The sequence below is a fragment of the Podarcis vaucheri genome (genome assembly GCF_965113315.1).
Source record: "Podarcis vaucheri genome assembly, chromosome: 2".
Lineage (NCBI taxonomy): Eukaryota > Metazoa > Chordata > Lepidosauria > Squamata > Lacertidae > Podarcis > Podarcis vaucheri.
In genome coordinates, this window is record NC_138760.1 from 132,222,300 (window position 1) to 132,237,475 (window position 15,176).

The 15,176-nt window shown below is 46.3% G+C and overlaps 2 protein-coding genes across 2 annotated transcripts in view; one reads left to right on the forward strand and one right to left on the reverse strand.

The window, feature by feature from the left end:
* The window catches only part of LOC309525778 (uncharacterized protein), a 242,351-nt gene that overhangs the window by 173,815 nt on the left and 53,360 nt on the right, over positions 1 to 15,176 (forward strand). The gene's annotated exons all lie outside the window — the stretch shown is intronic.
* On the reverse strand, positions 3,317 to 13,799 carry LOC309527588 (vomeronasal type-2 receptor 26-like; the record flags this gene model as incomplete). Its single annotated transcript, XM_082214411.1, has 6 exons — positions 3,317 to 4,364; positions 4,922 to 5,048; positions 8,882 to 9,109; positions 10,551 to 11,369; positions 11,638 to 11,932; positions 13,582 to 13,799. The coding sequence occupies 6 exons, from the start codon at positions 13,797 to 13,799 to the stop codon at positions 3,466 to 3,468; spliced, it is 2,586 nt and encodes an 861-aa protein (XP_082070537.1). The 3' UTR covers positions 3,317 to 3,465.

Here is a 15,176-nt window from a genome sequence, read left to right on the forward strand (position 1 = left end):
CATCCCACAGGTTACAAGGGGGAGCAACAGGAGCAGTGTTATCATTCTGAATGTGCCTGCTACACTTGCCTTCCAACTGTTTCTCTTAACTCCATAACCAGCTAATCAGAAGAAACCTAAACTCTTGCTGGACAGAGGTTGCTGGGACCTGTCCAGCGAACCAAAGAGGAAGGGCCATATCTCAGTGGTAGAGCATATCTTTTCCCAGCAGAAGGTGCCGGGTTCAACCTCTGCTACCTGCTCCAGGTAGGACTGAGGATGTCCTCTACCTGGAGAGCTTACAGTCAGTAGATAGTACTAAGCTAGAAGGCAGCTTCCTATGAACTGATTAAACTTCACATGGACTTTTCTCCTGCACCCTTTCACCTGGCCTAGAGCTTGACTGCAAGGACTCTATGGCACAAAATATATTTTATATATCAAACTTCTCAGACACGGTGGAGTAAATAAACTCCTGCTGCTCTTGATTGTGATGTTTGTATTATTGTTCCCAAAGGGAGCATTCAAAGGGGATAAGAATAGATCACTGTGGTTCTGATAATTGTAAGGGGAAGAAAGGTCTCCTCTGGGAGCAGGTGCAGAGCAGGAGAAAAACATGTTGACTCAAGAGACTGACATGGTTCAAGGAGGGAGAAAGTTGAGTTTGGCTGAACATGATTGACATCAGAAGAGCCCTAAAACTGTATCAGGCAAAGGGCCCATAAAGTCTAGCATCCTCTTCTCAAAATGGACAATCAGTTGCCCCAAAGGGAAGGCCCTAAGGAAGGGCTCAGTGCAGCAGCCCTTTTCCTACAAGTGATGCCCAACAACTGGAACTCAGAGTCTTCCTGCCTCAAACACCTATATCCATAAGGACTAGTTTCTGTTCATATCCTTAGCCACCTCCATGACTTGACCTAAACCTCTATTTTTATTTGAAATAAAATTCCCATACCACTTCATTGTAGACAGAGGTTTACAAATTTAAATAGTTAAATAAAAAAAAGTTAAGCTAAAGATGGATAAATGGCTAGCAAAGGGAAAGCTGGGTTTGGCCTATCCTTAAGCATTTTTAGAACAGGAGTCACCAACATGATCCCCTTCAGATTTTGTTTAGGATTGAAGTGTATTAACTTGATCCATGTCATAGATCCCCTGCGTAGTCCTATATAATCCAATACAGGCTATAAAAAGCCCCATTCCAAACAATCAAAGGCTTTCTCTGCCTCAAAAAAATAATATGCCATATAGTTGTTTCACTTTATTGGTAACATGAATGAAATGCAGCACCTTACATATGTTTCAAGAGAGTTTATGTCCCATAATAAATCCAGTTTGATCTGCTGTATATTTATCTATTACTATATTTAATCTACTTACTAGAATTGTGAAACAAAGCCCTGATTCAGCAATGCTGTAAGACAGTACGGCTGGACATTATCTTTTTAAATATGTGATCACTATTCCAGCCATTTGCCATGTTTTAGGAAAAACAGTTCTTAGCATAATTTTATTTAATGTCACTTTCAAAGATTACTCTAATTCATTCAATAATTTTTCATATTACTTGGCTGTGAAACTATCCAGTCTGGGGGTTTCATTGCCTTTTAACACATTAACCATTCTGCAGAGTTTAGGGAGCGTTATAGGAGATTGGAGCTTATCAGAACCAGATTGGGTTAGACATTGTGTTTTTATTATTTTTAGATATAAAAAGGCTTCAATAGCATCTTTTTTGTGACAATCAGATGTATATGATTTCTTATTTTAAAAAATTAATTCATTTGTGATCCCGTCAGATCTTGTTATCCTCTTTGGTCTTTAATTGTTGAAAGTATATACCGTATTTTTCGCACCATAGGACGCACTTTTTCCCTCCTAAAAAGCAAGGGAAAATGTGTGTGCGTCCTATGGAACGAATGCAGGGGGGAGGCAGGCGGGAAAAGCCCCCAAGAGCCCCACACAAGCTCCGTGAGCTCTTGCGGGCTTTTCAACAGGAGGGAGAAGGGACTCACTGGCGGCATCAGTCCCTTCTCCCACCTCCCAGAAAAGCCAGGAGAAGCCGCGATCTCTTTAAAGGGACTGCGCGGCTTCTGCCGGTTTTGCGGTAGGTGGGGGAATCCCCCCACCTCCCAGGAAAGCCAGGAGAAGTCGTGCAGCCCTTTTAAAGTGTGTGCGGCTTCTGCCGGTTTTGCGGGGGGTGGGGGAATCCCCCCGCCTCCCAGGAAAGCCAGGAGAAGCCGTGCAGCCCTTTTAAAGTGTGCGCGGCTTCTGCCGGTTTTGCGGGAGGTGGGGGAATCCCCCCGCATCCCAGGAAAGCCAGGAGAAGCCGTGCAGCCCTTTTAAAGTGCGCGCAGCTTCTGCCGGTTTTGCGGGAAGTGGGGGAATTCCCTCACCTCTCACAAAAGCCAGGAGAAGCCGCAATCCCTTTAAAGGGGTTGCACGGCTTCTGCGGGCTTTTGGGAGAGGTGAGGGAATCCCCCCACCTCCCAGTAAAGCCAGGAAAGCCCTGTGTGGCCCCTCCGCCAAGGAGAGGCTGCACAGGGCTAAAGGGGAAGCCAAAACAGCGAGCAGAATCCATCCCGCTCGCTGCCTTGTCTTCCTCCATAGCTGCGCGCAGCCCCTCTGCCAAGGAGAGGCTGCACGGGGCTATGGATTCTTTAGCCCCACGCAGCCTCTCCCGGGAGGGAGAGGCTGCACGGAGCTAAAGGGGAAGCCAAAACAGCGAGCGGGATCCATCCCGCTCGCTGCCTTGGCTTGATCCATAGCTGCACGCAACCCCTCCGGTAGGGAGAGGTTGTGTGCAGCCTGTACGCTGCTCTTTGGGGCTGCGGGGGGGAAAAGATTTTTTTCTTGAATTCCCCCCCTAAAAACTGGGTGCGCCCTATGGTCCGGTGCGCCCTATGGTGCGAAAAATACGGTAAGTGTGTGTTTGTGTAAAAATGTGCTAACAATTTGCCAGCTTTGTTCCCTTTTTCAAATAAACACTGTCTTACAACCTTAGCTTTTTCTATCTTTCTTAAGAGATTACTTTCTAAGTAGCTCTGATTTTCTATAATTTTTAAAGAGCAGGTAGTTTTAGGTTTTTAACAAATTCTAGTTTTTCAGTTTCAACCTCATCATTCAGTGCTTTCTCCCTTGGTGTCCCCCCCCCAAAAAAAAAAATATGAAGCTTTTGAATTATTTGACCTCTCATTATTGCCGTTGAAGTCTCCCATAAAGTATGTTTATCAGCTCTACAGAATTATTAATATTCTCTTAATATAGATGCCAGGTCCTGTGTAACATTTTCATTTTGTAATATAAAATTATCAATATGCCAGCAATTTTTTTGTGGTTGTCCATGGCTTGTCCTTTCTATAATAATCAGAGCATGGCATGAAAACTCAACATCACCTGCTGAAAAGGACTGACAATACCTTGTTTACAGACAAATGAAAGGACAAATGATTTCACACAGAGACACTCTCTCTATATATATTTAGTTTAGTCTTTTGCTGTCAGGTGCTCCTTCTTGTTCAGATCAGGTCTTAGCATAATAATGTAGCACTTGGGTATGAAGATACAGCCCAGAAGCCCAGCACTGGAAGCCAAGATAGAGAAGACCTGCACGGCTACCATATACTTCCCCTTGGTGCTCAGGTAGGTGGGCACAAAGGACACCCAAACACTGCAGAAGACCAGCATGCTGAAAGTGATCAGCTTGGCTTCATTGAAGGCCCCAGGCAGATTCCTGGCTAGGAAAGCCACTGTGAAGCAGATGGCAGCCAGGAAGCCCATGTAGCCGAGAGCAATGTAAAACATGGCCACAGACCCTTCGGTGCACTTCAGGATGATCTCTCCAGGCTGGGAGCTCATGTCCGAGTCTGGGAACGGTGGAGAGATCCCCAGCCAGGTGATGCAGATGACAACTTGGACAGTGGAACAGGAAATGACAATGGAGTTGGCCAGACTCTTCCCCAGCCATTTCCTCAGCCTGTTCCCTGGCTTGGTGGCCAAGAAAGCCAGAACCACAGTAATGGTTTTTGCCAACACTGAAGAGACGGCAGATGAGAAGACAATGCTGAAGACCATTTGTTGGAGAAGACAGGTTGTTTTCCTTGGCTTACCAATGAAGAGGAAGGAGGACAAAATGGAGAGGAGGATGGAGATGAGGAGGATGTAAGAAAGGTTCCTGTTGTTGGCTTTGACTAGGGGAGTTTCACTGTATTTCATGAATATTCCCAAAATAAAGCCTGTGGCTGAGGATAAGAGTAGGGTAAAGGTAGCCAGGATGATCCCCAAATACCCTCCATAGGCCAGGAAGGTGATCATCTTGGGAACGCATTGATCATGGTCCTTGTTTGGATGTTCCTCTTCCAGACATTTGGTGCAGTGGCTTGCATCTGAGGAAGAGAAAATTGAAACTGTCCAGAGGTGCATCTGGCGTCTTCATTGTACATCTTTCTCTGCATACTAGGGACACATCTCTTAACCTTGGGCTTTGACAGGTATAGTATTTCATTTTGTGGGAGGTGATTTTAAAAACAAGGGCAAAGCAAGAACCCTATTCAGAGACTCAGTGCGGCTGGGGCAACCCAGTTAAATGGGAGACATACAGTGGTAGCTCGGGTTAAGAACTTAATTCTTTTTGGAGGTCCGTTCTTAACCTGAAACTGTTCTTAACCTGAAGCACCACTTTAGTTAATGGGGCCTCCCGCTGTTGCCGCGATGCTGGAGCACAATTTATGTTCTTATCCTGAAGCAAAGTTCTTAACCCGAGGTACTATTTCTGGGTTAGTGGAGTCTGTACCCTGAAGCGTATGTAACCTGAAGCGTATGTAACCCAAGGTACCACTGTATAATAAATTAATGGTGGTGATGATGAAATACCTCTCAGTCCCTCCCAGAGTCTGTCTCTGAATGAATCTCTGCCCTCTGACCTTGATAAGGAGTCACCCACCTTTTCGAGTAGAGATTCTCCCTTCTGCACATGGGGAACAAGCATAGCAGCAAACTGGTTTTCCTTCTTCAACTGCCTTGGCATATCCAGGGCGACAGCTTTCAGTACATCTGGAGTGAGGCACAGCCTAATTCGTAAGACAAGTGTTAGCAGTATACTGTACAGTGGTACCTCTGAATGCGAACAGGATCTGTTCTGGAGCCATGTTCGCATCCTGAACTGAACACAACCTGCGTCTGCGATTTGCTGCTTCCGCACATGCACGTGGTGTCATTTTGAGCGTCTGCGCATGCATGAGTGGCGAAACCTGGAAGTAACGCATTCCTCAACTGAGCTCCACTGAACCCCAAGGCAATTTTCTTTTGATGCATACTATTTTGGTGTGTTTGTTTGCTTGTTTCTACATTTATTATTCCTCTTTTCTATGTCTTAGGGTCTTGCTAGATTCAACGTGCTGCCTTATTGCAGGGCAGATATGTGGGTATACCATATGGGGAGCGAGTCTGATAGAGGAGAAAACCATCTCTCATGTCTTGCTACGATGTCCTTTTTATGAGGACGCTCGGTCTTTATCACCCCTGTTATGCAGAAAATTCCAAGTGGGTCTGAACCTCAATGCTTAAAATCCCTGATAGAGGATAAGGATCCAGAGAACATGTTAAGGGTGGCCAAGTTTTCCGCGGCTGCCATAAAACTCAGGGAACAAGCTATGCTACTACAAAGACTGATGCCTCAGATGCAAACCCTAGATACTATTTTAGAGACTAAGACCTAAACCACATTTCTAATGGCTGTCATAGTCACATTGTTTATTGTTATATTCGATTGCAAATTCAAACTTAATTCTATTGTGTTTTATGTTTGCTTAGGACGGTATGTGAATCTGGTCTGGGACCGTAATAAACTTCATTTCATTTCATATGTCTTAGGGCTCATCTACACTTCCACTTCTCCTGTGTTTTCGTCTGCTTGTAATATTCCTTCTAGGCATGAGTCTGAGAATATTTTTGATTGCCCCACCACTTTCCTTTAGAAAAAGGTGCTGTTTACCACTGAGAATCAGAGCGAAATCAATCCTCAGAAAACCCAACTGGCGTTTGTTACGATTCAGCAGTAAAGAATGGGTTTCGAAATGGAAAAACAACAACTCCTCTCAGACCTGTGCCTAGCAAGCCCAGGTCAAGCAGAAGTGTGGAGGAGCTCTTACTGTCCTCAAGGTACAGGACAAAAGGCACAAAATCCAAATCCAGGAATAAGAGCAACTGCAAAACAAAACTTGGGTAATAAAGGAAAAACCATCTTCCGCAGAAACTGCTGCTTGCCTTCTATCACTGTGCCATTGAGAGCGTGCTCACTTATGGCTTATGTGTGTGGTACGGAAGCTGTACTACCCAGGACAGGATGGGGTTGTGCAGGGTTGTTAAGGCAGCAGAGAGCATTGTTGGCTGCCCACTCTCCACCTTAGAGCAGATTTATGCCACAAGGTGCCATAGGAAGGCACTGGACATAGTAAAAGATCCATCGCATCCTGGTCACTGTCTCTTTGAGCTCTTGCCGTCGGGACGGAGATACAGGACAATGAAGACAAGAACAAGCCGTCTTAAGAACAGTTTCTTCTCCAGAGCGATCTCGGCCCTGAATGGGAAGCCCGGACTTTGAAAGTCATCTAATCTCCCTTGCTGTATTATACTGTATTGTTTAATTAGTGTTTTTATGGAGCAGTCAAGTAATTTCGTTGTCCCCGAAGGAGGCAATGACAATAAAGATATTATTATTATTATTATTATTATTATTATTATTATTATTATTATTACTATTTGTCAGGGGTTCAGGAGCAGAGACGCAGGAAAGGGAGGAAACAGAGAGCGAGGGGGAGGAAGAGGAAGGAAGGATGAGTGATGATGACGACCCGAGATCCCCGAGCCTTTCCAGTGAGTCAGAGGATTCCCAGAAAGGAGCCCCAGTGGTCAGAGCAAGGGGGGAACACAGGGGGACACCCCAGGAAGAAGGGGCCAGAGGGGAATCAGAGAGCAGCAGCTGGAGGTCGGGACCAACGTGCCCAGCTGAGAGCAGCGGGGAGAAAGGGGAACAGGCATCGGGTTCCGGAGGCTGTCAGCAGGAGGGAGGGCATGAGTCAGGAGTGGTCACGCCCTCATCAGGGAGCGAGGAAACGGTCAAGAGGAAGGTAGAGGGTTGGGCGCGCGCGCCAAGTTCAAATGCAGCGGAAGCTGGCGCAGTAAGCAGCCCGGAGAGTGAGCCAGGTCCCAAAGCCCGCCGCAAGGAGGCAGAAGGCTCCGGGGGGGTCTTCAGCCTCGGAAGAGTCGAGGAGGGAGGAGACCCAGGGGGGCAGAGGGACCCAGAGACGGAAAGAGAGGCGTAGGAGGTGGAGCAAGGCTAGGGTATTAAGTTGGTGTGCAAGAGGCGGAGACTCAGACGGGTCTTCGTCGGTCTAGCGTAGAAGACGTAGAGCTGCACGCTGCAGTTCGGAAATGAATCCTGTAACTCAATAAAGACTCTTATAAAGTGGACGCTGGCTAGCGTGGTCCTATGTGAGCTGGGATCTGGTAGCAGCTCTGACACTATTATTATTAAACAACTATCTCAATGGGATGCACTTTTGTGGATTGATTCTTATCGTGTATTTAGATGGTGGGCTTGTTAGTATCTTCGCTCACAGTCAGAGGTACCTGGCCTCCCCCGAGGCATTTGAGCGAGATACTGTGTTTACCTTCCGTCTGCGACCCCGGCAGGCTAGGTAAACAAACCCGGCGATTCTTCTCATTAGACGTGAGATAGAACACACCCTCTTCTTCTCTCTTCTTCTCTCCCTCCCTGCATTGTCCCCAGGGAGGGGAAATGAGACAGACAGGAGTCCTTTTACATGTTTTATTCCTGTCACTCAACAGTACATAGAAATGCGTCTGTTCCCTTCAGACTCTATCAGAAGAGACTCAAACTCCACCCCTGTACTTCCAGCACAGGTCACATGACACTCTGAGCTAACATCCGGTGCTCAGTACAGAGAATAGGCTCCACCTTTTCTCCAACAGTACTTCTGCAAAACATAACATCCTGTTTTGCATTCCAGCCATCTGGAGCTGGCTTTTGCCTTGGTGCTTTTTCCCAACAGGGCTAACATTTCATAGTTCTGTAGGGCGGGGGGTTACATGATGGGTAATTTAACATGGTGGACAGCCAGTGAGAATGGAAACCAAACACTGTTCCTTTTCAACAGCAGTGGCACTGCCTACTCAGTTGCTGAAGGAGCAGTCCAGCACCCTGAATAGCAGGGTGGTCAAGGTATCAGAGCTGAGTCAGGCTGGTGAGGGAACCTTCTGAGGTGCTGTTGCTGTCAACTCCGAATTTCCACATTCCCAAATGGAATGTGGTTAATCCATGTCCCTTTCATGGATACAAAGCTCACTGTATGAACGGGAGACCCCTTTGTTTTTGTTTTAAAAAATTTAATACTTTCATTTTGCTTTACCACACATACAGGTAAATATAAACAACCAAAATTACAAAAGAAAAATCCTTAACAATGATGATGATGAAAAAAGCTGAAAAAAGCTACAAAAAATATCAAAGCACATGGCATAGAAGATAAGCCACTATTTGAAAGAAAAAGGAAAAAGGAAAAGGGAAAGGAGGAGGAGGAGAAAAGAAAAGAAAAAGGGGGGAGGGGAAAAAATAAAAAAGAGGAAACTGAGCCAAAACACAAGAAGGCTCATCTATTGTATGCTTCCGTCAAGGTCACAACAGATCATTATTCTTATCAATTCTCTATATCTGCATTCCATAGAAACGGGAGACCCCTTTGATGCTGCTCCCATGTGGCACACTATTCTGTAAGTCTTGCTCCCTGGTAAGTGTTTAAAAGTTTGCAATCAAGTCCCATTTGCAGTCTTCAACAAATTGCTACATCTTAACAGGTGCCGCATCAAATAAAGTACCCCCTACCTTTTTAAACTGTTGGGGCCAGGTAATAGCTTTGGGGTTAATCTTGAACTTTATGTCAGCGGATGTCTCTCTCTCTACACTCCCAACTTTCACTCTGGCGCGAGACATGTTGGGAAACATCACCCAGTTCACAATATCATAACTGCTGGGCAGCTCCCCATTCTCGTTCAAATACAGTTCACCCACTGAGGTATTAGAAAACCGGATTGCTCTCAAGAAAGGGTGAAGCTGGAATGAGAAAGAAATTACCAGGATATACAAAGCATATTAGACCTCTCAGCCCTGCTCCCATGAAGTTCGGCAAGTGTGAAACTCAGCTAGTGTATATGCCATAATGAGTATCTTGGTTTTAGTGCTCTTGAGAAGAAGAATGGCGAAGGTGGCCTCAACAGCTATGTTACGCAATTTTTAGAAAACAATTTAAGAGCAACACACATTTAGCCAAACAGAAGCAGCAGTGATTGCAACAATCAAAGGACGAAATTGAAATTTCCACCTCCTTACACTCCTTACACTCCATGGTCATATAGACATTGATTTAGAAGCATTTCCAATAATTTAACAATATCTTCCTGGAAAAACATGTTTGCTTCAACAACTTTTCCCCGCATGATGAAAAGCTCTCTGTCTTAGACGGCCTTCTTGTATTATGTTTTATTTTACCCTCAGTTGTTTTGCATTTTTTTCTGAAACCAACCACCTTCCCGTCTTTTGACAAAGAGCAGTATATAAGCATTTAAACAGAAATAACTCAATATAAAATGAGTACATTTCAACATTGTGGGACAGACTTGTGTCACCAGGAGGCCTCTGTGCCTGCTGCATCTATGTTCTATGGGACATGGGTGGCGCTGTGGTCTAAACCACTGAGCCTCTTGGGCTTGCCAATTGGAAGGTCGGCGTTTGAATCCCCGCGACAGGACGAGCTCCCGTTGCTCTGTCTCAGCTCCTGCCAACCTAGCAGTTCAAAAGCATGCCAATGCAAGTAGATAAATAGGTACCACTGCGGCGGGAAGGTAAATGGCATTTCCGTGCGCTCTGGTTTCCACCACAGTGTCCTGTTGCACCAGAAGCAGTTTAGTCCTGCTGGCCACATGACCTGGAAAGCTGTCTGTGGTCAAATGCTGGCTCCCTCGGCCTGAAAGTGAGATGAGCACTGCAACCCCGTAGTCGCCTTTGACTGGACTTAACTGTCCAGGGATCACCAATTGCATTTGCCTTACAAATGGACATTTCCCTCCCCTCACTCCCGAATGTCGGAAAATGTCCAGTCGTGGCCGACTCTGGGTTTGCGGTGCTCATCTCGCTTTACTGGCCAAGGGAGCCAACATACAGCTTCCAGGTCATGTGGCCAGCATGACTAAGCCGCTTCTGGCAAACCAGAGCAGCTCACGGAAACGCCGTTTACCTTCCCGCCTCAGCAGTACCTGTTTATCTACTTGCACTTTGAGGTGCTTTTGAACTGCTAGGTTGGCAGGAGCAGGGACCGAGCAACGGGAGCTCACCGCATCGCAGGGATTCGAACCGCCGACCTTCTGATCCGCAAGTCCTAGTAATAAAGTTAGTGCCCTTCATTTATCACCACAAGTGCCAATGCTGGAGACACTACTAAGTTAGATTCTATGGTTTGGAAAGTGCATTGCAGTTTGCAAAGAGGGAAAGGAAATACCTGCCATGGCTGCAGCCTTTGATGTCCCAACCTGTCTCCCCCATCCCCCAACAGCATCCATTTTGAACTCGATGAACGTGCAGCATGTAAAGCATGCGCCACGGCCTGGACATGGAAGCAAGTGCTGTAGCTGTCTTGGGAGAGGGATCTCTCCAGCTCCTCCCTGGGCAGAGGCTCCAGCTGCTGCTGCTGCTGCTGCTCCTTCTCTGTGCATCTTATCTGACCTTTCACAGACAAGGAGTGCTTTGAATACGAGCAACGATCTGATTCATCCCAAAACTGATAAAGAAGATAGGAATATGGCCCATAGTAGTCGTGTGTGGTCCTTTTGGGGGTCTTAATTATAAAGGAGAAAGAACCATGGATGTACTGAAAACCTTTGCCTTGCAATACCACATTGATGTCCTGAAAACCTGTTGTGATCCAGACCCTTGCTCCAACATGTTCCCAAATCCTTCTTTGTAGTGTGATGATTGTCACCCATCCCATGCGAGTGTTTTCATAGTAAACAAACGCACTGACTTGTCTCCATATGGCAACGGGTACCCCGGATATGAACCCTTCATAGAGAGTGCCTTCTGTTAGTCGTTTTGTGAAGGCAACACAGATTCCACTCTGGATCATCAGAGATGTCAGGGCATTCATGAACCTCTCTCCATTCTCGTTGTCTGGCGCAATGAGGCCAATCCACGTCCATCCAAAATGCAGGAGCAGCTTGACAATCCCCCGGTACTGGAGATCCTCTTTGGGGAGCAACCGGTAGACAAAAGGGAACTGGGATTTGTCATCCATAGCCTGAGCATTGAAGCCGTAACTGATCTAGTGAGGAAAGGAAGAGATTCGTGCTTTGCTTTGGTCTCAGGACAAGAACCAGACATTTATTAACCTGAAATGATTAGTATTGGTCTGAAACATCAAGGGGTGGGATACCAGGTGGGCAGAGACTGGGTTTGGGAGCCCTGGATCCAATCTGCAGCGTTTTAACTTAGTTTTGGATGCCCTGCCTTGATTTCCCTGGAGAGAAAGTGGAATTTCATGCCTATGAATTTCTATTCTGTCCCTCCCTGCTGCCCCTTCCCCTTCACACCTGTGGTACTTTGTAGATGCTTGACATGATTGAAATGTGTTTGGAAATCACAGAATTGGCCCCTTCAAGAACAGCCAGCAGGTTATCATTCCCTTTTCCACAGGTATAGTTTGGGATGTTGCTTTCCCCACCCGAAAGCAGGTTTAGCATGGCATCGGACGTTATCATTGCATTGAATAAGCTCTCATAGAGGTTGTAGCCCAGGGTGATGTTGGGTAAGAGCCTGGGGTCCCTGTTGATCTCCTGGATGGTGAACAAGAAGGACAAGATGTGCCAGTACAGCCTACCTGAGAAACTGCAATAAATAAATACTTTTTTAAAAATGTGAAACAACTGTTCATCCGCTATACAGTTCATTCAGCGACTATACAGTTGTTTTGATTGCTGTGAGGACTGAGAAAAGTCATATCCTTCTTGCAATATGAAAAACCCATTTGCCACTTAACAATAAAAATAAGGAAATGAACACGCCATCACAGAAGGGAAAGAAACACACAGTTTTCAAAAAACAGAAGTGACTTACAAGAAAGAAGATTCCACCTAAACATTAGGAAGAACTTCCTGACAGTAAGAGCTGTTCGACAGTGGAATTTGCTGCCAAGGAGTGTGGTGGAGTCTCCTACTTTGGAGGTCTTTAAGCAGAGGCTTGACAACCATATGTCAGGAGTGCTCTGATGGTGTTTCCTGCTTGGCAGGGGGTTGGACTCGATGGCCCTTGTGGTCTCTTCCAACTCTATGATTCTATGATTCTAAGACATACATTTTTTAAGGATTCATGAAATAGAGGGACAAGAAAGAGCTACCTTAGTGGCAGCCACTCCGTAAGCAAGGGGGCTTTTACTTTGGTGGAAATAACTCAGGAATCCCCCAGTTATCCCCTTGCATGTGATCCTACCTAGATTAGGAGTTACTTCAGGGTTCATGAAGTCCCCAATGGTTCTTCAAAAGGCCTGTAAGGAGAGAGTTTTGGAAGCGCATGCCGTCTCGGATGATCGCAGCAGGCCAGGGGACGAAAATACTGAGGATATCACTGGTAATTAGGAGCATCTAGGGTAAGGTTACCAGACATCCCCATTTCCCGGGGACAGTCCCCGGATTTACAAATCAGTCCCCATACAAAATCCATTGAAGTTGAAAAGTGTACCAGATTCAGTGAAAAAAATCTGGTGACCTTAATCTAGAGTGCAGTTGAGGAAGCACCAAAACCATCAATACAACTTTACTTATGAACGAAGCTTAGTGGGTTGAAGTAGTTGTTTTGTGGTTGGTTGTTGTTCAAAAAACTGAATAGTTACTTCTCAAATTTTGGAGATTTGACACTGGTAATGAGGAGGTCCTATGACTTCCTGGCTTGATTTTTTAAAAATAAATTATTATTCATTTTGGCACTTCTGCCAAAAATGTCTCCCAGAGCAGGTTTAAAATGTCACTGTTACAAGGGCTCATCGCTGAAAAATACACGACACAAAAGCAAAAGGTCTCAGGAGGCCTCAGGAGGCAGGATGGAAACCTAGGAGGGATTTTTGCATGAGTTGCTGGGCCAGGAAGAAACGAGAGAGAGAGAGAGAGAGAGAGAGAGAGAGAGAGAGAGAAGTTCTGACATCTGTTTGCCTTTAGGAAATTGCATGACTTGGGTGACACCCTCGCTTCAGTGCATAATTTTGCTGAACCGATTTACTTACATCCTTCAACAGGCAACACTGCATCATAGCAGCTAGAACATCTTCCCAGGGCTGACAAAGGGAACTAGAAAATAGGACAGGCATTTTGGGAACCTGTGCCCCCACTGCAATTGTTGCTGGTCTCCCATAAGCCCCCAACCAGCATGGCCAATGGCCCAGGATGATAGCTCAGCAACATTTGGGTGGTCTTCAGCCTTGATCCAGGGACAATTTCTGCTGTAAATTGGAGACGCATAACTTCCATCAGCATATAATGACTTACCGGTCAAAGCTGGTTACTGGGAGCCGAGAAAAGTCGTATAAGTTTTGCTTAAAAGGATATTGTGGAGATATGATCCCGCTAATGAGGAAATCTCCAGGCCGGTAGTAACTCCAAGCTTCTTCTTCTATGGTCAGATTCAAGGGGCATTTTGCCTTCAGGTTCCCACACACTCCGTGGGGTATCAATAGCAGAACCAGCAGAACCAGTAAGGGTACCATTCTGGCTCTGCCTCCTGCACCTGTCTCTCCTCCAGAGCCAGCTAATCAGAAGATGGTGAGAACTCTTGCAAGGCCAAACCCACAGCGGCTTCACCCCTACAGGGGCATTCAGCTTCAAGCAGACACATCCCTCCCTTTCACCTGCTCTGTGTCTCCTCAGTTTGTGTCTCACACAGGAGATACGTTGTGCACCAACTCCCCCTGGAAGAACGCAACAGATAACCTCCCAATGGCCTTTAATTCCAATGTCTAGGCGATCTCCAGAAATCTCTCTCGAGCTTTGGCAAGAATAAATCTCTATGATTTTGATGTAATTATAATTAGGAGGGAAGCTCATCTCCACAACTTCCTGAAATCATTGTGGCAGGTGCAGCACTGGAGGAAAATATGTTTGTGAGGGATTACAGATGTGGCTCCAAATTTGGCATGGGTTGTGTGTGAGAGAGTGTTTTGCCCAAACTTTGGTAACAAGAGCATTAGAAAAGCAGTGCACCTGGGTCAGTCCAAACAGCCAGTGGAGGGTGGTCCATATGGGCAAGGGGGGCACTGCCCAACCAACCTGTCTGCCTCCACCCTGTTTCCTGCCTCCTTTCTTACAAACAGCCCACGTGATGGTCCTCACTATCAGCTCCCACCTCCTCCTTAGTCTCCGTGTTGCCCTTGCAGATTTCAGCAAGGGAGGAAGGCAAGAACAAAAGCTGAATCGGTTGGTTCTGTCTGTTCCTGGCTCTGGTTCCAGTTATCTGCTGTGGCGCCATCTACTGTTGGGCTCCCTGCCTTCTGCCCTACCAGCCACAATGGAGTCAGAGTAGGACCTTGGAGGGAGGGCGAGATGGGAAAGGGATTCTTCTCTTTCCTTCACACGCTGGACCACCTGCCCTTGAGTTGGCTAGGAAGCATGCTGGGTGGTAGAGGAAGGCAGAGGCATGTCACGTGGTGAATGGTACACCTGCCTGGTACACCAAAGGCACATTTCTTGGGGAAGTTGGGAAGGTAGTGCCAAAGTAGCCATTTTGCCCAGTGTGGAAGGGTCAAAGCACAGTACCTACTTTTGCATGTGGAAGGTCCCAGGCTCAGTCCCTAGCATCTGGGAGAGAGCCTAGTCTGAAATCCTGGATGGCTGCTGCCATTCAGGAAAGACAATGCTAGGCTTGATGAGCCAATGGCCTGACTTTGTAGAAAATTTGAGGTCTTAAAAAGTGTATTAATCCAAACTTTGTTTTGTGCAGTGGTTAACGTGTTGCACTAGGGCTTGGGAGAAGAGGACTTAAATCTCCATACTGGGGATTTAAGGGCCAGACACTGTGCCTCAGCCTAACATACCTCACAGGGATGTTCTTGTTGTGAGGATCAAGTGGGAGGAGGGGAACCATATAG